The sequence below is a fragment of the Megascapheus bottae genome, chromosome 5 (genome assembly GCF_031878675.1).
Source record: "Megascapheus bottae isolate mThoBot1 chromosome 5, mThoBot2.hap1, whole genome shotgun sequence".
NCBI classification, from domain to species: domain Eukaryota; kingdom Metazoa; phylum Chordata; class Mammalia; order Rodentia; family Geomyidae; genus Megascapheus; species Megascapheus bottae.
Genome location: NC_143513.1, coordinates 38,694,781 through 38,722,125, shown reverse-complemented (window position 1 = coordinate 38,722,125; position 27,345 = coordinate 38,694,781). Strand labels below are relative to the sequence as shown.

Below are 27,345 nucleotides of genomic sequence, written 5' to 3'. Positions count from 1 at the left end.
TATTTGGGGGTCTGATAAGATGCAGTTCTAAATGATACTTGCTTTGAGCATTATTTACACTATAAGATTTGACCAGCAGAATAATTCTGTAGGTACATTCTGAGCATGCTATAATATTAAGATTTGAAAAGCATGAAGAACAGGTGATGACAGATCACTTTCCTTTTCTCTCTTTACCTGGTCAGAGGACTCTTGGACATCAATTTGCGGAACAGTGTCATTGACAAGCAGAACTACCATGATGAACTTTCTCGCAAGCAAAGAGAGAAAGAACGAGATGTTCGAAATTTGAAAAAAATGCAACTGCTCTTGAAAGTATCCTCAGATGCACTCACTCAAACTCAAGCTATGCATCAAAGGCTCCTACTAGAGGTGAGTGCTAGAAACTAACATCTGACTCTTCAACCATTGCTATCCTTAAAAATAAAAACATTTTAGAATTAAAAATGGAAAAGATTGCCTTTCAAGACAATTTTCAAATGTTTGATGCATTTGAAAACTACTATACCATGTGTATAGTCTTGTCATGCTTGTTGTGCTCCTTTTCTAGCCAAAGACTAGGGAAAAGTTTTATTTTGATCAGACATCAACTTGGGTAGGGAACTAATTGGGCCAGCCAATTGTTGGAAAAGCTGAAGTAGGCTCAGGGGGTCCTGGTGAGAGTGAGGGAAGTGAATATGATCAAAATACCTACTCAACATATAAGAAAACAGAACAATGAATCTTGTTTTGTGGGAAGGAAGAAGGGGAGAGAGACACAGAAGGAGATGAGTCTGATCAGCTACACTGTATGACTACATGGACATACCGAAGTAAAATACCCTTGTACAACTAATTTGATGCTAATAAGAAATGGAGAGATGTCAGATGTGGTGGCTCATGCCTGTAGTCCTAGTTACTCAGGAGGCTGAGATCTGAGGATCCTGATTCAAAGCTAGCCCGGACACTAAAGAACGCAAGACTCCAATCAATCACTAGAAAACTAGAAGTGAGGCTGTGTCTCTAGGGTTGTAGCCTTTGAGCTGAAGAGCTCAGGGACAGCACCCAGGCCCAGAGTTCAAGCCCCATGACCGACCAAAAAAAAAAAAAAGAGAGAGAAACAGAGAGAGAGAGACACACACACAGAGAGAGACAGAGACAGAGACAGAGAGACAGAGACAGACAGACAGAAAGAAAGAGAGAGAGGAGAAGAGAGGAGAGGAGAGGAGAGGAGAGGAGAGGAGAGATACCCAGCATGGTGCCATGGCATATCTGATGAAACAATGTAGTATCAATTGTCAGTTGGCCAGCAGCTCCAACTAGCCAAGGACTATTTGAAAGTCAAGGTCAAGCTCCCCAGTGTATGAGGCAGACATTAGCCAGAGGATGCTTACCATAACTGTTACCTTCGTGCTACTTCTTATTCCCAGTTGAGAGGTTTGGACCTCTTGCCTCAATGGCCTCTCTCGGTCAGCACTCTCAACACTGAAGGATCAAGTACTACTATGAAGGCGGAAGATCCTTACAGGGCTGAATCCTTCTTCTGGGCTTGGGTTCATTTGTTGTTGTTGTTGTTGTTTGATGAAAAAGAGGTGCATCTGTGAAAGCAGCAACTTCAGGTACAGAACTTTGCCTTTTTAGGATGACCTCAGTAATTAAACAGAACTTCCAACTGCAGTAGATACATTCAATCCTAACCTGAGCCTGGGCGCTCTCCTTCTCGGAACACAGAACGTTGAGAGTTCCTTGTTCCCTTAGGGGTTGAGAAGGGTCACATAACTAATTCTGGATGGAGGAATTGTGGATAGGGGACATCACTTTCAGCTTGGAATATCCAATTGCCAATGTGAGATGTTCAAGCCCTTTCTTCCTTTCCTGTGGTGACTGTGGACATGTGTGATGGAATGGAGAGGCAGGAAGATGGGAACAGCTGCAGTAGTTTTGGAGAGTCATCTTAATTGGCTATAGGCATTGTAAGAAACAGCATTTGGGACTTGAAGCTATGATATTTAGGGATTATTTATTTCTGGAGCATAACAGAAATATCAACCCTTCAGCAGTGTAAAAAATGGTTAGAATTACTAGTGTCACTAGTGATTAATATTTAGTTACATTCAGGTGGTACTCGTCTTTTTCTCTGTAATCTTTTTATCTGAAGAAAGCAAACTGTTATTCTTACTTATTTGCAAACTACACATATTTATGCTTCTTATATATACATTCCATAATCTTATTGCAGTCTCAATAGATGACTTGATTCCTTTTACTCTAATCGCCAATTACAATGTAGGGGGGTTGCCTTAAAAGTAATTTTTTCAGATATTAATACAATTGTATCAGTTACATTACATTTCCTCCAAATAAAGACATTGATCAATTTGTCTTCTAACTTCTTGAATCACTAAGAAAATTTGATGTCATTCTGATACTTGATCCTTTATTTGACAGCTTTCCTTTGACATGCTGGAAGCTTTTAGGTTCCTTCCTTTACCTCCAGATTTTTCTTTTGGCTGTCCCAGGGCTCAGACTCAGGGCCTGAGTGCTATCCTTGGACTTTCTCAAGGCTAGAGCTCTACCACTTGAGCCACAACACTGACTTCAGCTTTTTCTATGTGGTACTGAGGAATTAAACCTGGGTCGTCATGCATGCTAGGCAAGCACTCTACTACTAGGCCAAACTCCCGGTCTACCTCCAGAAATTTTAAGTATGACAATGAGATTCTCATGTGTAAGTCTTCAATTTGTATTCATTGTGCTAGGTGCTGAACAGGTTCTTTGTTCATTGAATCATGCCATGTAATTCTAACACTGTCTTGAACTTTCCCTTTTTCTTTCCACTCTATTTTTCCTGTTCTCTCTTGGAGCTATTTTTTTTTCTCTTGGAGTTCTTTGATGTAAATCATAGATCTATATTCAATCTTAGCTGAAAGTTTGAGAAGGAATAGATGTTAGGCCTTCTAAACAGCTTTTCTTTAACCTCTTATTTTTGGGGGGGTATGGCTTGCTACCAGAAAAATTTTCTCAGCTTTTCCATACACATTTTCTTCCCTTTAATCTTTCCATCATATTTAATATTACCATGAGCTCTGTTAGTTCTCCAAATTTTTGCTAGTCCTGGGGCCTGAACTCAGGGTCTGGGCACTGTCCTCGGGCTTTCTCAAGACTAATGCTCTTCCACTTGAGCCAAAGCATCACTTCTGGCTTTTTCTGTGCATGTGGTACCAAGGAATCAAACCTAGGACTTCATGCATGCTAGGCAAGCACTCTACCACTAGGCCATGCTCCAAGGCCTCCAAGATTTTAACTCATTTAACCCTATGAACTAGCTGGGATCTGTTCCAACGGTGAGGCTTGTTGCTATAGGTAAATATATAAGGGGCAGAGTATATGCTCTTATAAATATGAGCCCTTTCATCAATATCCAAATGTCATTCTTTAAAGAAATAGAAGAGGCAATACAAAATTTCATATGGAATAATAAAAGATCCTGTATAGAAAAAACACTTCTTAGCAGAAAGAAGAGCACAGGAGAAATTTCAATACCAAACTTTAGACTCTATTACAGAGCTATAATAATCAAAACAGCTTGGTACTGGCACAAGAACAGGCCTAAAGACCAATGGAATAGAATTGAGGACCCAGATATTAAACCATAGACCTATGGCCACCTAATCTTTGATAAGGGGGCCAAAAAAAAATAGAATGTAAGAAAGACAGCCTCTTCAACAAGTGGTGCTGGCAGAACTGGTTAAGCACCTGCAGAAAAATATAGTTGGATCCTTCTTTGTCCCCCTGCACTACGATTAACTCCAAATGGAGCAAAGGCCTCGAGGTAAAAGCAGATACACTGAGAATCTTACAAGAAGGAATAGGAGATACACTAGGTCTCCTTGGCACAGGTTGAAACTGTCTTAATAAGGACCAAGAAACACAACAAATCAGATAAAGGCTAGATAAGGGGGACTGCATTAAACTGCAGAGCTTCTGTATGGCAAAGGACATAGCTAGCAAATTAACTAGAAAGCCTACAGAGTGGGAGAAGATCTTCATTAACCATACAGCAGACAAAGGCCTCATGTCTAAATATTTATCAACAGCTCAAAAAATTGAATCACTCCAAAACTAATCTCCAAAGTAACAACTGTCCCATTAAAAGATGGGCCAAAGACTTAAAGAGAGCCTTCTCTGAAGAAGAAACAAAAATGGCCTATAGACACATGAAGAAATGTTCGACATCTCTGGTCATAAAAGAAATGCAAATCAAAATAACTCTTAAGATTCCACCTCACTCCAGTTAGAATGGCCAGGATCAAGAAATCTAATAACAACAGATGCTGGAGGGGATGTGGACAGGAGGGATCACTACTACACTGTTGGTGGGAATGCAAACTCGTTCAACCACTATGAAAGCAGTAGGGCAGTTCCTAAAAAGACTAACCATAGAGCTCCCCTATGGCCCAGCAATTCCACTACTTTGCATTTACCCAACCATCCAGACACAAAGGCATACCAAATCCACTAGCACAGTGATGTTTATTGCAGCACTATTTACCATAGCAAAGATATGGAACCAACCCAGATGTCCCTCAGTTGATGAGTGGATCAGCAAGATGTGGTATTAATACACAATGGAATTCTATGCTGCTGTCAGAAAGAACAACATCGCCCCATTTGTAAGGAAATGGAAAGACTTAGAAAAAATCATATTAAGTGCAGTAAGCCAGACTCAAAGAAACATAGGCCCAATAGTCTCCCTCATTTGTCATAATCAGTAGAAACCTTGGGCTCTCCTAGCAGAGATTTACAATAGAACAAAATCTAGAGACATCAGGCTAAATAGTATGACACTAAATGAAAGGACCTCCAGGATAAGGAAACAAAAGCCATATAATGAGTGACTGTTGTCCTTAATGTACTATGCTATCTCTCATCTCTTTTGCCATCCCTTGGTTATCTCATATAGTTACAATTTTTCACCTTGTTATCTGATATATTTTATATGTGCTTAATTGGTTATTTGAAATTGGATAGGGAAGGGGGGAAGGAAATGGGGACCATGTCATGAGTAAGAGTACCAATGTTTGTGAAGTTATGCACCCTCTGTCTGGTGAATATAATGTAACCCTTCTGTTAATCACAATAAAAATGTTAAAATAAATCAATAAATAAATATGAGCCCTTATATAAATGTATAACCCCTTGATTAAAGAGGAATTTACATCAGAATGCACAAGTTGTTCAGATTTTAACAAGTCAACACTATTTATTTAATGATACATAAAGCAACATCTATACAATGTTAAACCAAAAGATACCTAAATGTATCAAATCTTCTTCCTTTGATTTCAAGAAAAATCCTCATGATTGCCCAGTGAGTTATTTAACTTCCTCTTTGATCTTAGGACTTCTAATTAGCGTGCCTTGCCCACAGCTGGCAGTCCTTGAATAGAGGAGAGTCCCTCTGGACATACTTGCATGCAATCCAAAAAGGAAAGAGATAAAAGGCGAGCATGCAAGGCTTCAGCTATTCTTTGTAATTTATTTTTCCCAAGACAGTTGTTTAGTTCTTCTACCACCTTTCACTGTACAGGAGCCTCTCCCAGAAATTTAAGAGATGAATAAATGTCTGAAATATTTTAGAAAACATCAAAACAGTACACTTTGACCTGAGGTTTATTGCTATCAAATAATTGAGGTTGTCAGAAAATTTAGGTTTCTTATGAAGACAGAAATGATTATGCAGATTCATGGGGCCTGGGAGAACAGACCTCAAAACTAATAATAGTGATCCCTAGGAACCTTGACAGTAGAAATTGGGAACAGAAGATGATTCATTTTTTTATCTTATATATTTCAATGCTTTGGTTACAATAGTGGGAAATGCTACACTGTAAGTACCAAAGCAAGTTTACCAAGCCTGCTGACATCATGAAACTAAAAATTGGAGCTAAAGATTAGTTACCTGAGATCATGTAAATATTGGAGATTTCAGCCGAATTACAACTTAACTTTGTAGATTACTTTTGGAAGATTTACTTGCAATGAAGTTTCCAATTTGACTTCAAGAAGTAACAAGCCAGGTGCCGGTGGCTCATACCTGTAATCCTAACTATGGGAGAGGCTAAGGTCAGGAGCATGACAGTTGTAAGACCTTTTCTCAACTTAGCTGGTGCAGTGGTGTGTGCCTGTCAACGACGTTATAGGGGAGGCTGAGATCAGGAGATTCATGGCTCCAACCAGACTAGGCAAAAAAAGGTCACAAGTCTCCCATCTCTATGGCACAAGTTAGAGGTGGTGGCACACAATTGCCCTCCAACCTACTTTGGAAAGCAAAACATAGGAAGAACCATAGTCCAAGTGCATGCCTGGACAGAAAGCAAGACTGTCTCAAAAATAATCAGTGCAAAAAGGACTGGAGGTATAGTATAGTGGTTGGTAGTAGAGTGCCTATCTAGCAATAAGACACCCCAAATTGAAACCCTACTGCTGAAACAACAACAAAACCAGAAAATTCCAGTGGCTTCGTTAAATAGATTCGGTTTTTTTTCACAGACATGGGCATGCCAGCAAATTTCACATTACAAAATATACATGATTCTTTAAAAGTGCCTTTTTTGGTCATCCTTAATGTGTATATTTCTTCTTCATGAACACAATATGGCCATAAGCTCATACAAGTAAGGGGTCAGGGAAGAGAGCAAAAGGCAGTAGCTGGTTTGACTTAGCTAGCTCCGGTATGTGTTTGTGTCTGTGTGTGTTACTGGGGTTTGAACTTAGAACTTCACACTGAGTATGCAGAGGCTCTTTCACTCAGCCAAGACATTAACCCTCCTTTGTCCAGGAATTTTTGAAGTAGGGTTTCACTTCCTCTCTAGTTATATACCTGGATCACAGTCTTCCGATTTGACTCTTCAAATAGCAAGGATACCATGCACACACCATCATAGTCAGATTTTTCCATTGCGATGGAGTTTCATGAACTTTTCTGTCCAGGCTGGTCTCAAACTACAGTTCTCTCAATTCTCACTTACCACGTACATAGGATGACATATATGAGCCATCAACGCCCTTCTGGGTATCTTTTGAAAAGAAAACTGTTCATTTCCAGGAACCCTATTCACTTGTATTTCACTGGTTTGTTCCTCCCATATAGTGAGTCATCCCTGTCCGCAAAAGGTATCTGAGGATTCCTGGATACATGGTAACTTTGGACAACAATGAAGTTGATTAATAAGGCCAAAATGGAAGACTGATAGTAGTCAGGCAACTAGCAGGCTCTGCTACCAGTGGTTTACCTTGTTAATCTTTCCCACAAATCAAGCATATGTAATTCCTGCTGAGACTAGAGTCCTAGGTTTTTTGTTTTGTTTTGTTTTCTGTTTTGTTTTTGCCAGTCCTGGGGCTTAAACTCAGGGCCTGGGCACTGTCCTTGAGCTTTCTCAAGACCAGTACTCTACCATTTGAGCCACAGCATCACTTCTAGGGTTTTTCTGTGTATGTGGTACCAAGGAATCAAACCCAGGGCTTCGTGCATGCTAGGCAAGAACTTTACCACTAGGCCACACTCCCCGCCCCAGACCTAAGTTTTTTTTTCATATATTTTTTATTGTAATTAATATAGAAGGGTTACATGATATTTGCCAGATAGATGATGCATTAATTCCCATACATTGATACCCTTTCACATGTCTTGGTCCCCATTTCCCTCCCCCCCACCCCATACCTCATCTTGTTTTCCCCCGTTCCCTATCCAATTTCAAATAACCAAATACAAATATATCTGATATATCAGGTAACAAAGTGAGATACTGTAACAATATGAGATAACCAAGGGACAGCAAAAGAGATGAGAGATAACATAGTACCTTAAGAACAACAATCTTTTATGGAGAATTTAAAAAGGAGTCATGAAACTGTTAGTCAGAATTCAAAAGGGAATATAATTCAACACAGTGCTGTTTATATCTTAAAACAATGGAGGAAAAAATTGTCTGATAATTCAACTCAGGAGCCTTTAGTTGACATAGTAACTAATGCATAGACTCCCATTCATTTTGCTGCCAACCTTTCAAGCATTGTTGGTACAGGGTGGCATCCATGTTGCAGCGTTGTCTACCCTTGGGAGAATTTGAGAAGCAGCCCATTCAGGCTCATTGAAGCAGCAAACCAGGCAGGACCCAGCATGCCTCCAGACATTTCTGTCCAAGAAGGAGCTTAGTGCTATTCTAGCTCTTGCTAGCTAGCTTCTTAACTCTCCCTGGTCTTTTCCAATTATTCAAATGTACATTGAGCTCTCCTTTGTGAGAGAAAACCACAGGATTCTGTATATTGTGACTTGAGTCTCTGGAGACGAGCTCATCTTCCTAAGTCCAGTGTGAACTCTTCATGGCTACTGTTTATGGTAGGCAAGGCTGCAAGCAGTTGGACAGCACAGAAGGTCATCCTGTAGGGACACTGATTCTTAGATGATGGGGCATCGAAAGACACATTTCAACTCCTTTAAAATAGTCATTGGCTCTCAGATCCTGTTATGTGGCCTGAACTCATTAAACAGTCAGATATTTCCATCTTGAGACACTAGCTCAGTGCCTGGAAGCACGTGCTGTCCCTGGAGGAGATGAGCCACATCAGACTGGAGACATATGTGTTTAGAGATAAATGGCTAACGTCAAGTAGGCTACAAGCAACCCTCAGGTGAGCTTTCCTATAGCCTTGGATGGTATCCTCTGCCCCAACACCTGAAATGGGATTCCTCACAAACTACTCTCACTCAAAGGACTTTAATATAAGTGCAAAAGTGCAAGCCGATACAACAGGAAAATAATGGTGAAAGTTAAGTAGCGGCAAAAAATCTTTAAAAATCTGAGAGACTCTTCTTTTCAGTAAGAACTTCCTAGCCACTCACCAAACTATTAGATGGAAGTAACAAACTATTTCCCCTATTACTCATAGATACCATTTTTTGTCCTATAGGATTTCATAAAGGAACTTAGATTTCCTTGGTATGATAACCACTGCTTGAATAGTCACAGCATTTTCCCATCTTCAGGGTCCTGAACCATGAAGTAGAGCCCTGTAGGCTACAGTGGTAAGATCACAGGCTCTGAGACTCACGAGCTGGACAAGCTTTGTAGTGGAGTTGTGCCTTATTCTCCTCATCTATACAACTGCTGGGATTGATAGTATTTTCATATCCTGTGATATTGTGAGGATTAGATTTAAAAAATCGCTCACATAAGTTGTCAGAATCTTCTCACATACTTAATTGATGCTGAGTGTTATCTAGGAATTAAGAAAAGGGTGACATGGATAAAGATGCATTGTACTCATAAACTCACATGTTGAATTGGAACCCCTTTATACAACTACTTAAACATTATTAAAAAATTAAATTAATAATTTTTTTAAATTTAAATTGAAAGGCCGGGAGCATGGCCTCAGTATCACATGCATAGAAAAAGCTGGAAGCAGTGCTGTGGCTCAAGTGGTAGAGAGCACTAGCCTTGAGAAAGCCCAAGAACAGTGCTCAGGCCCTGAGTTCAAGGCCCCAAACTGTCAAAAATATTAAATTGAAAATTAAAAATTTTAGCTTTAAATGATAAAATTTTGGCAGCTGGCAAGTCTTCATATTTTAGTTTGCCATAATTATGTAAGGGATATTCAGTGTTACAAGCATTTCCTGTAAAATTGAGAATCATAATTTGCTACAATGTTCAACAGCTATGTTATGAGGTTGACTATGTGTCATAGAACATTTTTTTCTTTTCTCTTTTTCCTTTTTTGTCAGTCATGGGACTTGTACCCTGAGCCCAGGCACTCTCCCTGAGCTCTTCAGCTCAAGGCTACTGCCCTACCCCTTGAGCCACAGTACCACTTCCCTGTTTCTGGTGATTAATTGGAGATAAGAGTCTCATGGAGGTTTTAATGCCCAGGCTGGCTTTGAACCTTGATCCTCAGATCTCAGCCTCGTGAGTAGACAGGATTACAGGCGTGAGCCACTGTGCCTGGTTAGAACATTATTTATGAAAACATTTACTTCATATTTTTATTTCCAGATGGATGCTATTCCTAAAGATGATGCTCTATTACCTGAGAGAAGGAGAGAGCTCCAGAAGGAAGTTGAAATAGCTAAGAGGAATTTGATCCAACAGGTTAATATGAGCTAGATCTGAACATGTATGCATGCACGTACGTGCCAGTCCTGGGGCTGGCATTCAGGGCCTCAGTGATATCCTTGAGCTTTTGTACTCAAAGTTAGTGTTCTTCCACTTGACCCACAACTCCACTTCTGACTTTTTGGTCATTACTTGGAAATCATTGTCTCACAGATTTTCCTGCCTGGATTAGCCCTGAACTGTGATCATCAGAGCTCAGCCTCCTGAGTAGCTAGAAGTACATTGCGAGCCACTGATGCCTGGCCTTTAACAAGACTTTTAATCATTTGTCATCACAAATGTATGATGAATCCTAGGAAACTTTGAATGATAGGCAACTAGCAATAAACTTTGCATGAAACTATAGTTTCAACATTTCTGAATCCCAAACCTTACTGTGAATAATTTTTTTGTGTGTACATGGTCCTTCTTCATCTTAAAGTTTACCCCAATCCCATTAAATTTGAGACAAAAAGGATTTATTTGAAATGGCAAAACTTGCACAAACCAATTATATTTTAAAATTGGACTATTCTGTTTTACCAGTATCTCATTTAAAAATTCCAATTTTTAAGCTGGGCACAGTGGTTCACGCCTGTAATCCTAGCTACTCAGGAGGCTGAGATCTGAGGATCAAGGTTCAAAGCCATCCTGGGAACAAAAGGACCTGAGACTCTTATCTCCAATGAACCTTTAGAAAACAGGAAATGGGGCTTGTCTCAAGGGTAGGGTGGTAGCCTTGAGCTGTAGAACTCAGGGACAGTGCCCAGGCCCAGAGATAGGGTGGTAGTCTTGAGCTGAAGAGCTCAGGAACAGTGCCCAGGCCGAGTTCAAGCCCCATGACCCACAAAAAAATCCAATTTATGTTTATTGAAATAATTATTGAAGTATTTTTAGATGTGCTTTTTAGCTCTTCTTACAAGTCTCCTGAAACTATCTGAATAGGAAAACTTCCCTGTTCATTTACTGGTTTCCACATTCTTTCAAAAGATGATGTTAAATCTAAAACAGTGGGATGAACTTTATCTTTCAATAAAATCCACATACAAAAGATAAGAGGTTGCAGGTGCTGATGGTTCATACCTGTAATCCTAGCTTCAGGAGGCTGAGATCTGAGGATTGTAATTCAAAGCCACGCCAGGCATGGAAGTCCAGGAGACTCTTATCTCCAGTTAACCACCAGAAAACTGGAAGTGCTGTGGCTTAACCAAAGAGAGAGGGAGAAATGGAAAGAGAGAAAGAGGAGAGAGGGAAAGAGAAGGAGAGGGAGAGAGAGAGGGAGGATGACAGGGAAAGGGAAAGAGGCAGAGAGGGAGAAAGGGGGAGAGAGAGATCTAATATACCATCATTACTGTGTTCCTTCAGTCAAATAAATTACGACTGTTATGTTTTTCAAAAGAAAATTCTTTCAGAAGGTGAGTCGAAATTAGTGGAACAGCAAATTGCAGAAGAAAGCAGGCTTATGAAGGAGCAAGAAAACATGCGGGAGCTGGCTTTCACCCTGATCCGGATGACACAAATCAAAATTGATGAGAGGGAGCAGAAGTCCAAGGATTACCTGAAAGCACAGGTAACTGTATCCTACTAGCCATTCCTTAAGTACTATGGAGTTCAGAGCACTCATTGTAGTGCAAAATTTACTAGAAAACTGTTACTATTAAGTCTCCTTCAAATCCCAGTGACTGAACAACATTCAATCATGCACTGATTTAAGGAGGGAAAAACTACAAGTCCCAGGATTCATTTACCAATAGTCAGCAGTGTAGAGGAAAAGGAAAAGATGTGAACAGATGGTCCCTTCAGTGCAAATAAGGTGACTGCCTCAAGGAACAGAGCTAGTAGCTACATAGGCCACAGAGAGAAACTGGATTCACAGATCCCAATATGGTTTGCCAAGGACAACTGACAAGCAGTAGCAAGCACTGAACAGCTATCCCTCCTATCAAGTGAGCCTCATTCAAAGCAGTACCAGGACATCCTTAGTCACTGCTACATCCCCATTCTCCCAAACGCCTGCCAAGTGCCAGAGACAGCCCTATGAAATGTCCCAAAACAAAACCAACCATGCTGCTAAAATTCTAACACTAGATTTTAGTTAATTATTTAGGGATAATTTAGTTAATTATCTACCAGGGATAATGTCTAAATCTGTACATAAGCTGGGGATCTGTCGGCAGTAGACAATTTGCCTAGCATGCGTTACGTCGTCCTGGGTTGGATGCCCAGCCTGCCAAGTACAACTTACTGTTTTATTTGTTGAGAGGGAGGAGGGCTTGCTAAGATTTTGCCTATCAAATTATGATCATGTTAATCTCCACCTCCTGAGTGGCCAAGATTATATATCCCAACACTCAAGACGTAGAGACAGGACGATTAAGAGTTCAAGGCCACCTGGGCTATGTAGTTAGAGATCTTCCTTCACCTATCTTCCAAAAACTCCACGCACACCTATTCTGAATGTTTAGGCTCCAGTCACTCTTCTGTCAATAATTTCCTTGACTTTCTCAGCTTGTGCTGGCCCTCTACTTTCTCTCAATTCTTTCTCTTCTTGGTACTACCAGTATGAATTACTTCAGTGGACCAAGCAGTTTCCAGATTTTCCAATCCCCTCTCCCTATTCTACACAACCTAGAAAATCAAGATGGAATTTTCCTTAAGTAGAAATGGTGTGAGGTTCAGCTGCAACAGCTCTGTGATTATGGTTATGATTGTTGTTGTTAATCTCACCCATGATTTCTACATTGCAGCAAAAATGCAACAGCGTTATGAAAGAAATTAAAACCAAAGATCTTGAAATCAGGATACACAAGAAGAAAAAACGTGAAATTCATCGGAGGTAAAAATTTCGTGATCTACTATTTAAGTAAGGGAAAGCTGAGTTTTACTTTATAAGTTTCCAGAACACTTCATATTTTCACAGACTCCGTGAGTTTGCTAAATTGTATGACACCATTCGAAACGAAAGAAACAAGTTCGTGAACCTGCTTCACAAAGCTTACCAGAAAGCAAATGAAATAAGAGAAAGGTATAAAATGTCATTAAATGAACTGGAAATTTTAAGAAATAGTGCAGTTATTCAAGAAAGGTAAGATAATCACCACCATTCAAAACTTTGGGTTTCTTTTAATTCAAAAATGTATTTTATTGTCAAGTAAAACTTGTTTTCATTTTATTACAACCCTAAAAATATCCTGGAGATCATAAATAAGAAAGCAAGAGAGAGCTGTAAAAACCCAGTTCAAACACTTCATTTCACACATAACCTTCAGTTGGGAAGCACATTTTTAGTGACTGAAAACCTGCAGTATACAAATATGTTTACTATGATGACTTGATTTTTCATTTGGTCAAGAAGGAAAGCATGAACTCTGTCATCGCATTTGAAGTTAGGCCCAATTAGTCCCCACCAAATTATAAAGCATCTAATACCCTCATGGGAGGCAGTTTGACAGAGTGGTTAAGAAAGTGGCATTCTACAGACTCAAAGGAACATAGGTCCAATATTCTCCCTCATTTGTCATAATCAGTAGAAGCCTTGGGCTCTCCTAGCAGAGATTTACAATAGAACAAAATCTAGAGACATTAGGCCAAATAGTATGACACTAAATGTAAGGACCTCCAGGATAAGGAAACAAAAGCCATATAATGAGTGACTGTTGTCCTTAATGTACTATGCTATCTCTCATCTCTTTTGCCATCCCTTGGTTATCTCATATTGTTACAATTTTTCACCTTGTTATCTGATATATTTTATATGTGCTTAATTGATATTTGAAATTGGATAGGGAAGGGGGGAAATCAAGGTAAGTGGGGGAAGGTGGGAGGGAAATGGGGACCATGTCTTGAGAAAGGGTATCAGTGTTTGTGAAGTTATGCACCTTCTATCTGGTGAATATAATGTAACCCTTCTATTAATCACAATAAAAATTTTGAAAAAAAATAGTGGCATTCTAGCCTGGCTACTTCTTGGTTGTAGCATCTTGGGCAAGCTATGTTGCTTTTTTAGGCTTCTTATTCATAAAAAAAAATCCTTTCATTATTACATGAACTAATCTAGGTAATAAAATTCATCAAGATCAGGATATCTGGCAAAAAGGTGTTTTTATTTGGTGTTTACCATGTACCAGACTCTGTTGGACTCTTACCTATACTAGTGTCTGATCTTCCAAGTCTACACAATATGGGCTTATTTTCTTTGCCAGATAGAAAACAGTGGTGGCTTGGCAGCAGTGGCTTACACCTGGTGTGAGCTACTACCATTCCTACTGCTTCCTCCCTACTGGGGAGGCAGAGATCGCAAGTATTTCAGTCTGAGAACAACCCATGCAAAAAGGTTTACAAAGCCCATCTCGACAGAAAAAGCTAAGTGTAGTGGCATGGGCCTGTCATCTCAGCGACAGTGGGAAATATGATGGGAGGATTGTGATCCAAGCTAGCCCGAGCAATAAGCCACATCCTCCTGCCAAAGGAAAGGGGTGGGATGAATATAATGATAAAATTGGAAGGGAGGCAGGCAGGGAGGCAGGGAGGAAGGAAGGAAGGAAGGAAAGGAAGGAAGGAAGGAAGGAAGGAAGGAAAGTGTGAAGTTAAGAGGAAGGAGTTTATGTGCTGGCCTATATGTTGGAAGAGAGAGATTAATCTTTTCAGCTTGTTTCTGCTTGTGTTTGAAAAGTTGTCATTGTTTTTAAAGGAAGAAAAGAAAATTGTAACCTTCTCCACTGTTCCATTATTTTAAAAGAAAGCTACAAAACGCAATGCTGAAGCATGCCAACAACATCACCATCCGAGAGAGCATGCAAAACGACATATACAAAATCATGGGAAAACTGCAGGAAATGAAAGAGAAGAAGGAAGCGCATTTGAACAGCATGGACAGACTTGCCAGCATGATCACCACAATAGAAGAAGAGATGGTACAGCTGCGCAAAAAGTATGAGCGAGCTGTTCAGAGACGGAACGAAAGGTAAAAATCAGGAACCTGTCCAGAGGGCCTGTAAATCCTAGACACTTAGGAGGCTGAGATTTGTTTATCAGGATTCGAAACCAGCCTGGGAAGGAAAAGTCAGTGGTACTTTTATCTCCAATTAATCACCAAAAAGTCAGAAGTACTGGTGTGGCTCAAGTAGTAAAGCACCAAAAAATTAAGGGACAGCTCCCAGGCCCCAAAATCAAGCCCTGGTACCAGTACAATCAATAAACAAGTAAATCGGGAACCTGGTGTGATGAGAACACCCAGGGATCTAGTTTAGAGGTTGCCCCTTTTTACTTAGATGAAAAGTAGTAGTGAAGGCCAGGAGATAGTTGTTTCATTAGCCTTGAAGAGAAGGGAGTTGTGTGGTTTTGCCTGAAAATAAATGATATATTTGGAAGACAGGGGACAAAAAGGAGGATTCACTTGAAGATCAAAGTCTTTTTTCAGGATCCCTTCAATAACATCAAATGCTTTCCAAATCATGACAGAAATAAGTCTTTGGACCCGTGTTCATTTTGGTGGCACGTTTGGTTTTACCATTCTCCTAGCTCATTTTTTTCCAGTAGTAAATTGGACCTTTAAGAATAACATTACTTCTTCCAGGTTATACTGATGTCATTAATTAACTTGCCACTTGAGCAGTTTCCTCCAAGCTGCTTGAGAAACTAGGAGTGAGCCTGGAGCTGGGTGGGAATGGATGGCATTGGGGGTTATCATTAAGCTGTGCTACCTCATGGAAGGCTACCTCGTGGAGTGCTGAAGCCTGGAAGCACAAGCTGATAGTAATCACTGCTCCTGGTTGCCCCTATCCAGAGAGCTTAATGGAGATTATAGCATTTGACAGAGAACTGTGACAAAATACAGAGCTGCAATCAAACAGATGTAACTACCTGCATACATGCTTGGAGGGAAGAGAGACAGAGACAATGAAAGGTAGAACTTAGATAATGGTGTAGGAAAACTTTTAGGGTCTTTGAAGAGGGATACTTTTCTAAAGGGCTAATGGGTGTTTTCTGTTTGGATCCTGGCACACATTTGGCATAAATGCACTATGCATTTGGGCAAATAGTGTGTTCCCAGGCCCTGGTCATACCAAAGCTGCTAGAATTAGAAAGTTCTTACTTTTCCTCTTTCCAGTGGCCTGGAAAGGGATCCCCCCCCACGCCCACCCACTATTGTGATTACAAAGAGCAGATTTTTGCCTACTTATGAGCAAATTAGCAACCAAAATACTTAATTTTTAAAAAACTTCCAGGAATTCTGTAGAGCAGAGTCACTCTGGAAATGCATTCCCTGGCTCTCTTCCCTGTGCTTCTGGCAAGGGTAGCCCAAGAAATGAGGCCACATAAAGTCAGACATGGAATCATCATGCTCATGTACCTGGAATGCCATTCCATCCTGACCTAGGACGATTTTGTGCTCTACAGAGCCTCTGTGGTCAATCATGTGATGGACTCAGAGTAGAGATGCTAAACCCTGCCATCCCAGAAATACCCAGTGTTTCGTTTAACTAGAAAGTCATTGGCAAAGAAATACTTACTTTTTCCTGGAACTAGGATGTGTTGATGTGTTTTTATGATGAAAATCAAAAAGACTCTTGCTCTTCTTGTCAATTTGGCCACAGTGGTGTTCAGCTGATAGAACGGGAAGAAGAAGTGTGCATTTTCTATGAAAAAATAAATATCCAAGATAAGATGAAACTCAGTGGAGATGTTGAGATCCATATCCTGGAGGAAAATATCCGATTCCTGAAACTTAAGATTGCTGAGAAGCAAAGACAGATTTGTGTGACAAAGAAATTAGTGCCAGTCAAGAAGTCCTTGGACGCTGACCTGGCTGTGCTCCAGATTCAGGTGGGAGAACTACCATGGGATTTTCCTCAGGCCAGTGTGTGTGTGTGTGTGTGTGTGTGTGTGTGTGTGGACACTAGTACTGGGGCTTGAACTAGAGCCTCTCTTTCTTGGTTTTTTCCACTCAGGGCTGGCATTCTAACACCTGAGTCATACATTCACTTTTTGCTACTTAATTGGAGATAAGTCTCATGGGCTTTTTTGCTCTGGCTGGCTCTGAACCATGATCCTGAGTTCAAGCCTGACAACAGACAAAAGTAAAAATTGAAATGACGCCTATATCAGTTAATAAAGCTGTACACAGTGGTATGTGCCTGTCATCCCAGGTGTAAATAAGAATATTGTGGTCTGAACTGGCCTGGCCAGAAAGCCTGCTCCTATTCTAAAATAACAAGTAAAAATGTCTGGGGAATGTGACTAAGTTGATAGTGCCCACCTAGCAAATATCAGGCTGAATTCATACCTCTCTCTCTCTCTCTCACTCTCTCTCTGTTTCTCTCTCTCTCTCTCTCTCTCTCTCTCTCTCTCTCTCTCTCTCTCTCTCTCTCTCTCTCACACACACACACACACACACACACACACACACACACACACACACACACACACACACACACAGAATCAAGTGTGCAGCAGCAAAAAAAACCCCATAAATATAAGGCTGTTTTCTTCATATGTAGTAGTCTGGTCTTAATGAAAACTGCAAAAAAAATTAAACTAAAACAATATATGGCCTATATTTTCCCATTGAAACATAGTTTAAATTTCTAAAACATCAGGTTTGCTTTTGGATTTCTTTTCTGGTTATAAAATTAAGGCATAGTGGCTGGGAGTTTGGCCTAGTGGTAGAGTGCTTGCCTAGCATGCACAAAGACTTAGGTTCAATTCTTTGGTACCACATACATGAAAAAAAAAAAGCTGGAAGTGGTGCTGAGGCTCAAGTGGTACAGTTCTAGCTTTGAGAAAGTCCAAGAACAGGCCCTGACCTCAAGCCCAGGACTGGCAAAAAAAAAAGACATAATTAATAAAATCTCAGAAAAGTACAAAAATTTTAAATAAAATGAAATTTTCTTCTAAAGACAAACTACTCAAATGCTAAGAAATCTATACTACATTCTCCTTCTTAGTGTGAATAAATGTTATATTAATGCATGCTAATTGTTTTTTAAGTTTTGTAATTTTTTATTGTTATTATAGAGGTGATGTACAGTGGGGTTACAGTTATAGAAGTCAGGTAATGCCTGCATTGGCTTTTTGTTGGTGGTCATGGGACTTAAATTCAGGGCCCGGGTGCTATTCTTGAGCTCTTTTTGCTCAAGGCTAGCACTCTACCACTTTGAGCCACAGCTCCACTTCCAGTTTTCTGGTGGTTAATTGGAGAGCAGCATGGACTTTCCTGCCCTGTCTAGCTTTGAACCTCGATCCTTAGATCTCAGCCTCCTGAGTAGCTAGGATTATAGGTGTTAGCCACAGGTACCTGGCTAAGAGTGTATTTCTTTTTGGACAATGTCACCCCTTCCTTTACTCTCCCTCTGCATGTTAATTATAAATACATGTGTCTACAGATTTGGGTCACTTTTCTTTTTACTTCCTCATGTCAAAGGATTTGCAGGACTTGCGGGAACTAGATGATAGATCTGTGTTCATTTGTTTGGGCCTCTGTGCCCTAGGGAGAGGCCAAGCATCTTCTAGTTAATACAAATATGCTAAGGTCTTCCTGTGTTTTATTTTGTTGTTTAGCCATAAGTGCTCCCATTCATTTCTTATTCACTGTCTCACAAATGTGGATCAATTAGCTGATTGTCCCTACTTCACTGATTGTCCCTCCACTCTTAGTATCTTCCCATGAGATTACACGGGACCTGCAAGCTCTGTATTATCACTTCTTTTACCATAGTTGAGTCCAAGAACAGTTGAACAGAAAGTTTTCTGTTCATCACTGTATGACACCTACTTGTCTGCTTAGCATTCGTCATGTGTGCTCTGAAGGACATGGTGCAAATTCTCTAGTTTCAAGCAAACCACATTTGTAGTCTGCCCTCCTTATCATGTCCTGTTATTTCTTATAGTTACAGATAATGGGGTTTTTGTTTGTAGTTTGTTGTTTCTTTTTGGTCTTTCCCAGTTTTTGCATAATTTTTAGAATTCTACTGATACTTGCTTTTTCCTTTTCACTTATTTGAAACAGTTTTTAATTGCTCAACATACTAACCCAATATTATCATGAGTCATATTTTTCTGTTTCTTGTAATAGCTCTATTTCAGGGATCTTGGAAGTCTTATTATCTATTTTAGGACAAATAAACAGTTGTAAACAGTTTTTTCTCAAATGTCCAATGGGGAAATTAAATCAAGGCACGTTTATGATAAATAAACACTTTGATTGCTTTGTAGTTTCCTAGTTAATAAATTGATGAAAAGGAAGCATTAAATACTGTTAGTTCAAGCTGGGTGTGAGCATCTCACACTTCTAATCCTAGCTCTTCAGGATTCTGAGGCCTGGAAAATCACTATTCAAAGACAGCTATAACAGAAAAGGTTTACAAGACTCCATCTCCAGTTAATCAGCAAAATGTTGGACAGGAGGAGTGACTCAGATGATAGAATACCAGCCACCAGCAAGAAAGCCAATTGAAGTCCCTGAGTTCAAACCCTGTTACCTGTTAGCAGTTAATAGATCTTTAGTTACATATATACTTCAGCTCTTTATTAAAGTCAGGAATGTGGAAAGAAAGGAAGGAAGGAAAACATGTTGCCATTTAAAATTCTTATCATAAGGAACAAGAATATCAATTAAAATTCTAAAACTATGCCTGTCTCACTTTGGGGCATAATCTGAAGCATTTTAAATATATTGTCTCAAGTACATGAAATTGTACCTTATCCTTTTTTTTTTGTTGTTGGTAGTGATACTTGAACTCTGGGCCTGGGAGCTGTCCATGAGCTCTTCAGCTCAAGGCTACTGCCCTACCCCTAGAGCCACAGCCCCACTTCCTGTTTTCTTGGAGATAGGAGTCTCACAGACTTTAGTGCTCAAGCTGGCTTTGAATGATGATCCTCAGATCTCAGCCTCCTGAGTAGCTAGGATTACAGGCATGAGTCACTTAGCCCAGCTCTGGACCTTATCTTCTTATGAGAAAATTAAGGAAACTAAGGTTTAAGAAAACAAATGATTGCCTGATTCCACAGGTATTTGGATAGGAAAGCTGAACATGATGCCTCCTGATTATTGTCAGGTTCCTCATCCACTTTATATGAAACAAAAACTGAGCTTGGCTACCATTCCCATTTGGGAGTAGACATATTTATCTACCTCAACATCTCCGTGGTTCAACAACTATGGTTGAATACATATGGTTAAAGCTTTTTTATTTGTGTACGTTGAAATGTATGTGCATAGGTACACAAAACATATAAATATATATTTATGTGTATATTCATAGACCTGCAAACACATACACACACACACACACACACACACACACACACACACACACACACACACACACACACACACACACCCACACACAGAGCTGAGCCTTCAAGTGTAAGCTGTGGTTACCCAAAAGTCACCAACTTTTTCCTTCTTTTGGATGCCAATAAAAATATGTCTAGCAAAGGATTTTTAACTGGAGTCTACTATGTCAAATGCTAATCCTGGTCTATGAAATAACCTGCAACAAAGAAGTGAAGGCCATATGCTTTGAGCCACACAGCATCCCACCACTGTCACCTGCAATGGGAAGCAATGGAAGAACTATAACAAGAGAAAGCCAGATTCTGCCTTCTCTTGCAGAAACACTTCTAGCATCCTCCTCCTCCTCATGGTCCTATGAGTGAACAGAAACACTGCGCATGCCCTAATGTTTGTTTCTTGTCTAATAGTTTTCACAGTGTACAGACAAAATAAAAGACCTGGAGAAACTATTTATTAATCCTGGGGGTAAAAACCGAGCCCGCCTCCTTCCGGGAAAGGATCTGACTGAACAACAAATGATCAAGAAATTAGATGAGGTAAACACACTCACTCACAATTGTGTTTGTTGTCCTTTGTTGCCACAAGGACTGTTATACTATTCTCTGCATGGCTGAAAGTCCTGACCTTCATGATTCTAGCCCTTGTGGAGTCCTTTCATTTTAATCTAGTCTTAGGTTCTAAGCATCATTTAGATACTTTCCAGAAGAAGTCAAAATCCACTGACTCTAAGATGTCAAAGGCATTGTAGCCCAAGGAGAAGTTTGGGCTTCTTGAAGGGATGGTTAAACTCTCCCTTCTGCTCAGATTGGCAACCGAGGCACCAGATAGATAAAGCAGAGTCCATCACAGGGGGAAAAAATCCTGGGCAATCTGAAGGATTTTATGACAAGACTTTTTACTTGACCTAGCCCCGAATAGTTTACTAAGGTATTTTGACAGCTGAGAAAGTGATTTGTCTTCCTGATTGTGGGTTAGGGAACAGTTAGGATTCTACTGTGGGGGGAAAATACATGACTTTTTTTTCCTTCCAAAATTGTTTTTAACTGCAGATAGAACTGCGGCTGGCTAAGAAGGAAGAGAAATTACTGGAAAACAATTTCATCTATGAACAAGTATCTCGACTCACACAGAGGCTCAGCAACAAAACCGAGGCTTGCAAACATGACACGCTGGTCCTAGCCAAGAAGGTCTGCCTGAGAGCTGCTTTTGCTCTCCTGCTTCTTCTCCTCTGTTCCCTTTCTTCTTTCTGTTTTTTCTTTTTTTTTTTTGCCAGTCCTGTGGCTTGAGCTCGGGGCCTGAGCATTGTCCTTGGGCTTTCTCAAGGCTAGCACTCTACCACTTGAGCCACAGCACCACTTCTGGCTTTTTCTATGTATGTGGAGTGCTGAGGAATCGAACCCTGGTCTTCGTGCATGCTAGGCAAGCACTCTTACCACTAGGCCAAACTCCCAGCCCCTCCCTTTCTTCCTTCTCCAGACTGATTTATTGAGAGAAGCAATAGAGAGATGAAACTTAGTCACTATAGAAATGCATCCAAAGGGAAATATAACTCAAATTGTCCTGAACAAATTTCAGTCTTGTTTTATATTTGTAGAATTAATTTTTTTGTGCCAGTCCTGGAGCTTGAACTCAGGGCCTAGGCACTGTCCCTGGGCTTCTTTTGCTAAGATTAGCACTCTACCACTTGAGCTACAGCACCACTTCCAGCATTTTCTGTGTATGTGATACTGAGAAATTGAACCCAGGGCTTCATGCTAGGCAAGCACTCTACCACTAAGCTATATTCCCAATCCTAGAATTTCTTTTACGGTAAAAAAAACTTAAACTTTTCATAACAATTTATGAATTTCATTTAGTAGGACAAATTATTCAAAGATTATCTTTGTTCTCTTTGATGACTTCCACTAATAGAGTAATAGCAGTTGTACCATTCACTTTTCCTCTTAAAATAAGAAATATAGCCAGTGCCAGTGGCTCATGCCTGTAATCCTAGCTACACAGGAGACTGAGATCTGAGGATCACAGTTTGAAGCCAGCCTGGGCAAAAAAGCCCATGAGATTCTTACCACCAAAAACTGCCAAGAAAAAGAAAGTGGCACTGTGGCTCAAGGGATAGCATACTAGACTTGAGCACAAAGAGGCTCAGGAACAATGCTATGTCCCTGAGTTCAAGTCCCAGGACTGGCAAAACAAAAACATCAAAAAGCTAAGAGTTGCATAAGTTCATGATTTTGCCTAAATTAGCACCCTATGTATCTGTAAATGATGTCTTCCTTCCCTTCAAAGAACGAATTTTGGCCGGGAATTTGGTCTAGTGGTAGAGTGCTTGCCTAGCATGCACGAAGACCTGGGTTCAATTCCTCAGTACCACATACATAGAAAAAGCCAGAAGTGGTGCTGTAGCTCAAGTGGTAGAGTTCTAGCCTTGAGAGAGTCCAAGGACAGTGCTCAGGCCCTGAGCTCAAGCCCAGGACTGGCAAAAAAAAAAAAAAGAAAGAAAAAGAAAAATGAATTTCCTTTTCTCATGGAGAAGTTTTTTTTTCATGCAAGTTGGGTGATTAGTCAATGCTGAGGGTAGAGTCTCTGTAGAAGGTGATCCAAATGCCCAAGCTTTGCAAATGGTGACCATTTTGATGTGGCTCATATGGCCCCATCATGGCTGACTAAGGGATAAGCTAACGTGGCAGTTACACCACATCTTTGGCTCAAGAACATTCTTTTCCCCCTCCTTCTCACTTCTTAAAGGTAGACACTAACCTGTTCCTCTCAGTACTATGCATCTGCACATCTGGTACCTAAATGAATATTTTTCTTTTTTCTTTTTTTGGTCTTTATTCATACAACGAGAGTTTAACCATGTATCTCTTTCAGGTCTTATTATATATGAATCCCCAGTTAAGCTTAGCTTCCTCCAGGCATGAATACCCGCCCATTGGAGAGAGCCAGCAGTCTGCTATTTTCATCATGGAAAGTTTATATCCACTAACCTTTGGGCTCTATAATTCTAGATGAATGGCTACCAACAAAAGATCAAAGACACTACCAAAAGATTGATGGCTCTTGTTGCTGAGCTGTCTATGAAACAAGCCCTAACTATTGAACTCCAAAAGGAAGTCAGAGAGAAAGAGGAATTCATCTCCACCTGCAACGCCAGGATAGAGAAGGGTTTGCCACTCAATAAAGAGATTGAAAGAGAATGGCTGAAGGTACTTCGAGATGAAGAAATGCATGGCTTGTCCACTAGTGAGATATCTCGGGTAAGCTTTGGTTCCCATTGTATAGAGTATGGAAGAGCGATTTTCAGAGCAGCAGTCTTCTGATAGTCTATGTTGACTACCCCTCATGTGAATGAAATGCTTGGGACCACACATGACTTGAAATTTCTCTGAGTTTGGAGTGTGTGTGTGCGTGCAGAGAGAGAGAATTTTGAAGATAGGACCAAAATCTGAGCCCACTCATTTCAGAACATTTCAGAGCTCAAAGCGTGTAGGACTTTGGGGCATTTCAGGTTTCATGTTTTTTTGTAATTAGGGCTGTTCAGCCTGTGTAGGAAAATTCTACTCTGCCACACACATAACAAGCACTGGAAAATATGTGCGCACCCAGCACCCCTAGTTCACACCTGCAATCCTACTACTTGGGAAACTGAGATCTGAGGATTGCAATTCCAAGTCTGCCTGGGCAGGAAAGTGCATGAGACTCTTATCTCCAACAAACCACCAAAAAACCAGAAGTGAAGCTGTGGCTCAAGTGGTAGAGTGCAAGCCTTGAGCAGAAAAACAGCTAAAGGGCAGAACTTAAGTCCTGAGTTCAAGCGCCAATACTGGTGAAAGAAAGAAAGAGAGAGGGGGAGGGAGAAACAGAGGAGGGAGAAAGAGAGGGAGGGAGAGGAAAGAAGGAAGGAGTTCATTGTGCAAACTAGTTCAAATTATAGTAGTCCAAAATTCCATTACCCTCTTTAAAATATTAAGCCTAATCCCACAGTCTAAAATCCTGGCTGGTGTGACTGAACATCATGTCCCCCACTCCCAGCCTGCCTGTGACCAGGTTGGCATTGACTTTATCCATTGGTCTGTATTCTCTCTGATATCAAACTTTTGCTCAGTTCACCCTGAACCCTTTCATGTTTCTCTGTTTTGGCCTCGACCCTATATTGTGAGGCCTCCAGGCTTATTGTGGCTGCCAGAGCCTCCGCAGACACTGTACCTGATGTGTATATAGGCCTCTGCGCACCACTTTCTCCTCCCTGTACTGACCAATATCTTAGTCTGTCACTCAATCTATTATGACCCATCCAAGGCGGCCACATCTTGGGGATATAGTTTACTCCTATACTGTCCAATGGAGGACTCTAAGGTCACGATTCCCTCTTCATCTCAAAAAAAAAAAAAAAAGTAACATTCCAGCCACATACTAGGAATACTTGGGCAGGCATCTGTCTTGTGACTTCCATGCTACCTGCAACTATCCTTCATGGGGCATTCAGATTTTACCTGTGCTACCATGTTATCTACCTGTCTCCATCATACAGCATTCTTTTTAGTGCCACAGAAGATTGCTCTCAGCAACACAGGCAGAATATTTAAATACTTGAGGTTCAAAACTATTTTCATCCGTGATTTCACTTTACCTTATTTTTATTTTGCCAATTTATAGATTTGAACTCATGGCCTCATGCTTGTTAGACTTGTTTGCTTGGCTGGCACCCTACCACTTGAGTCATGCCTCCAGACTATCTTTTTGTTTGTTACTCTGAAAAAGAGTCATGTGGACTTTTTTGCCTGGCCTGGCTTTGAACCATAATCCTCAAGATCTCAATTTCCTAAATCACTAGAGTTGGTGTGAGCCACCAGTGCCAAGCTTTACTTCATTTTACATCTTTTTAACTCTTGAAACACTTGTTCATGAGCAACTTAAAAAATAAATATGCCAGTAATGGTGGCTCACGCCTGTAATCCTAGCTATTCAGGAGGTTAAGATCTGAGGATCCCAGTTCAAAGCCAGTCTGGGCACTAAAGAACGTAAAGCTCTTATCTCCAATTAACCTCTAGAAAACCATAAGTGGTACTGGGGCTCAAGGGGCAGGCTAGTGCCAGGCCCAGAGTCCAAGCCCCACAACCGACAAAAAGAAAAAAAGAAAAAGAAAAACTATAATCCTACCTTTGAACAAAATGTAGAAATAAGGGCTTCGTATTGAAGTTGGAATATAGTATATTTAGAACCCATCAAGCAGTGGGGCTTTTCTCAATGCTTTTATTGTATTTTATTGTCAGGGTCATATATAGAGGAGTCAGATAGTGGGTATATTACTTCTTGAACACTGATACCCCTCCCCATGTTTTTCTTCCACTTTACCTCCCCCATCCCTTCAAACAGTGTTTTTTGGGGGCATTTTTTTTTCTTTTTTAGTTTGGTTATAAGTTTTGGGGTTCAAAGTCAGGACACATTTGCTAGGCAGGTAGTCTTTTGCCTTAACCATGTTTCATCCCTACTTGATTTTGTTTCTCAAAGTTTCCCAATTTTGATCCCTCTAGCCTTAGACTGAGCTTCTCCTATCTCTACCTTTTAAGTAGCTGGAATAACCACCATTCCTGGCTTGTTTTTTGAGATAGGGTCTCATTAACATCTTGCCTATGCTGGCTTCTGTGATCTCTTATCTCTTCCTCTCAAGGACCCGGGATCACACACATGTACCACTATGTCTAGCTCTAAAGCTTTACACCCGTCATAGAAGAACATGATTGATTGATTTTGGTGGTACTAGGATTGGACTCAGGGATTTTCGCTCGCTAGATACTCTACCACTTGAACTACAGCTCTAATCTCTGAGCAGATTTTGTTGTTGTTGTGCTGGTCCTAGAGCTTCAACTCAGGGCCTGGACCCTGCCTTGTGAGCTTTATTACACTAAGCCAGAGCTCTACCACTTGAGCCACAGCTCCACTTCTGCTTTTTGGTGGTTAATTCGAGATAACAGTCTCACCGATTTTCCTGCCCTGGCTGACTTCAAACCATGATCCTCACATCTCAGTTTCCCCCGCCCCAGCAGCTAGGATTACACTTTCTCTGTAAACTCCTTCATCTGCATGACGCTTGAGTGACACACAGCCCCTGGGAGGAGACGGGAGATGGGGAGGGGGCCTCCATCCTGCCTCCCGCCCCTCAGGGCCCACCCCCGCCTTGCTCCCTCGGTGATCCAAGGAGGAAACCAGTCTGGAGTTTGCAGAAAGCTAAACCGAAAACTTTCCCTCGGCAGGAGTTCCTGGAAACAGAGGCGCGCCTGCTGGCCAGCGGCGTGTACACCACGGCGGAGCAGCGTCCCAACGCCTACATCCCCGACGCCGAGACCACGCTGCCGCTGCCCAAGCCCTACGGCGCCATGGCGCCCTTCAAGCCCAAAGAGCCCGGCACCAACATACGGCACATCCGAAAGCCCGTCGTGAAGCCCATTGAGATCTGAGCTTGCGAACCGAGCCGGGCTCCGCACGCCTCCGGGAGGCCCGGCCCTGCGCGCGGGGCCCTGCGGGCCTCAGCCAACCAGAGCCGGGGCGCCGCGCGGACGTCGGCGCTTCCCCGCCCCCGGCTCTCGTGTTCCTGGTACTGATCACCTTTCAGGAACGCACAGGAGGCCGGGGGTGTAAGAGTACAAAATAAATAACTTGTCAGAGACATACCAAAACGCAGAGCCTCTTTATTTAACAGAATAAATACTACTCCATAGGTGTGCTTTCAAAGGTCAGAAGGACTGTCTGCGAAGGGAGAAACCTCACAAAGGCACAATTCACCAATCCAAGAGACACCTGAAGCCAATCCTGTAAAATCAAGCAGTGTAACAAGACACCGTCCTATAAACAGGAATCCATTTATGATCTAATTTATCCTTCTTTACCATTCATATCTTTATAATACCACTTGCA

General features: G+C 41.0%; 1 protein-coding gene across 2 annotated transcripts in view; it reads left to right on the top strand.

Moving 5' to 3' along the window:
* Positions 1-27,107, top strand: part of Ccdc146 (coiled-coil domain containing 146) — a 104,367-nt gene extending 77,260 nt beyond the window's left edge. Inside the window, exons 9-19 of one of the 2 annotated variants that reach the window (XM_090332917.1) lie at positions 186-372; positions 10,035-10,130; positions 11,533-11,703; positions 12,881-12,969; positions 13,054-13,218; positions 14,872-15,096; positions 16,730-16,958; positions 20,838-20,966; positions 21,480-21,617; positions 23,439-23,687; positions 26,685-27,107. In XM_090332917.1, coding sequence (XP_090189043.1) covers positions 186-372; positions 10,035-10,130; positions 11,533-11,703; positions 12,881-12,969; positions 13,054-13,218; positions 14,872-15,096; positions 16,730-16,958; positions 20,838-20,966; positions 21,480-21,617; positions 23,439-23,687; positions 26,685-26,888 — 1,882 coding nt within the window. In that variant the 3' untranslated portion in view covers positions 26,889-27,107. The remainder of the gene's footprint in view (positions 1-185; positions 373-10,034; positions 10,131-11,532; positions 11,704-12,880; positions 12,970-13,053; positions 13,219-14,871; positions 15,097-16,729; positions 16,959-20,837; positions 20,967-21,479; positions 21,618-23,438; positions 23,688-26,684) is intronic. The other variant, XM_090332918.1, reaches the window with a different exon arrangement.
* The last annotated feature ends 238 nt before the right edge of the window (positions 27,108-27,345 follow it).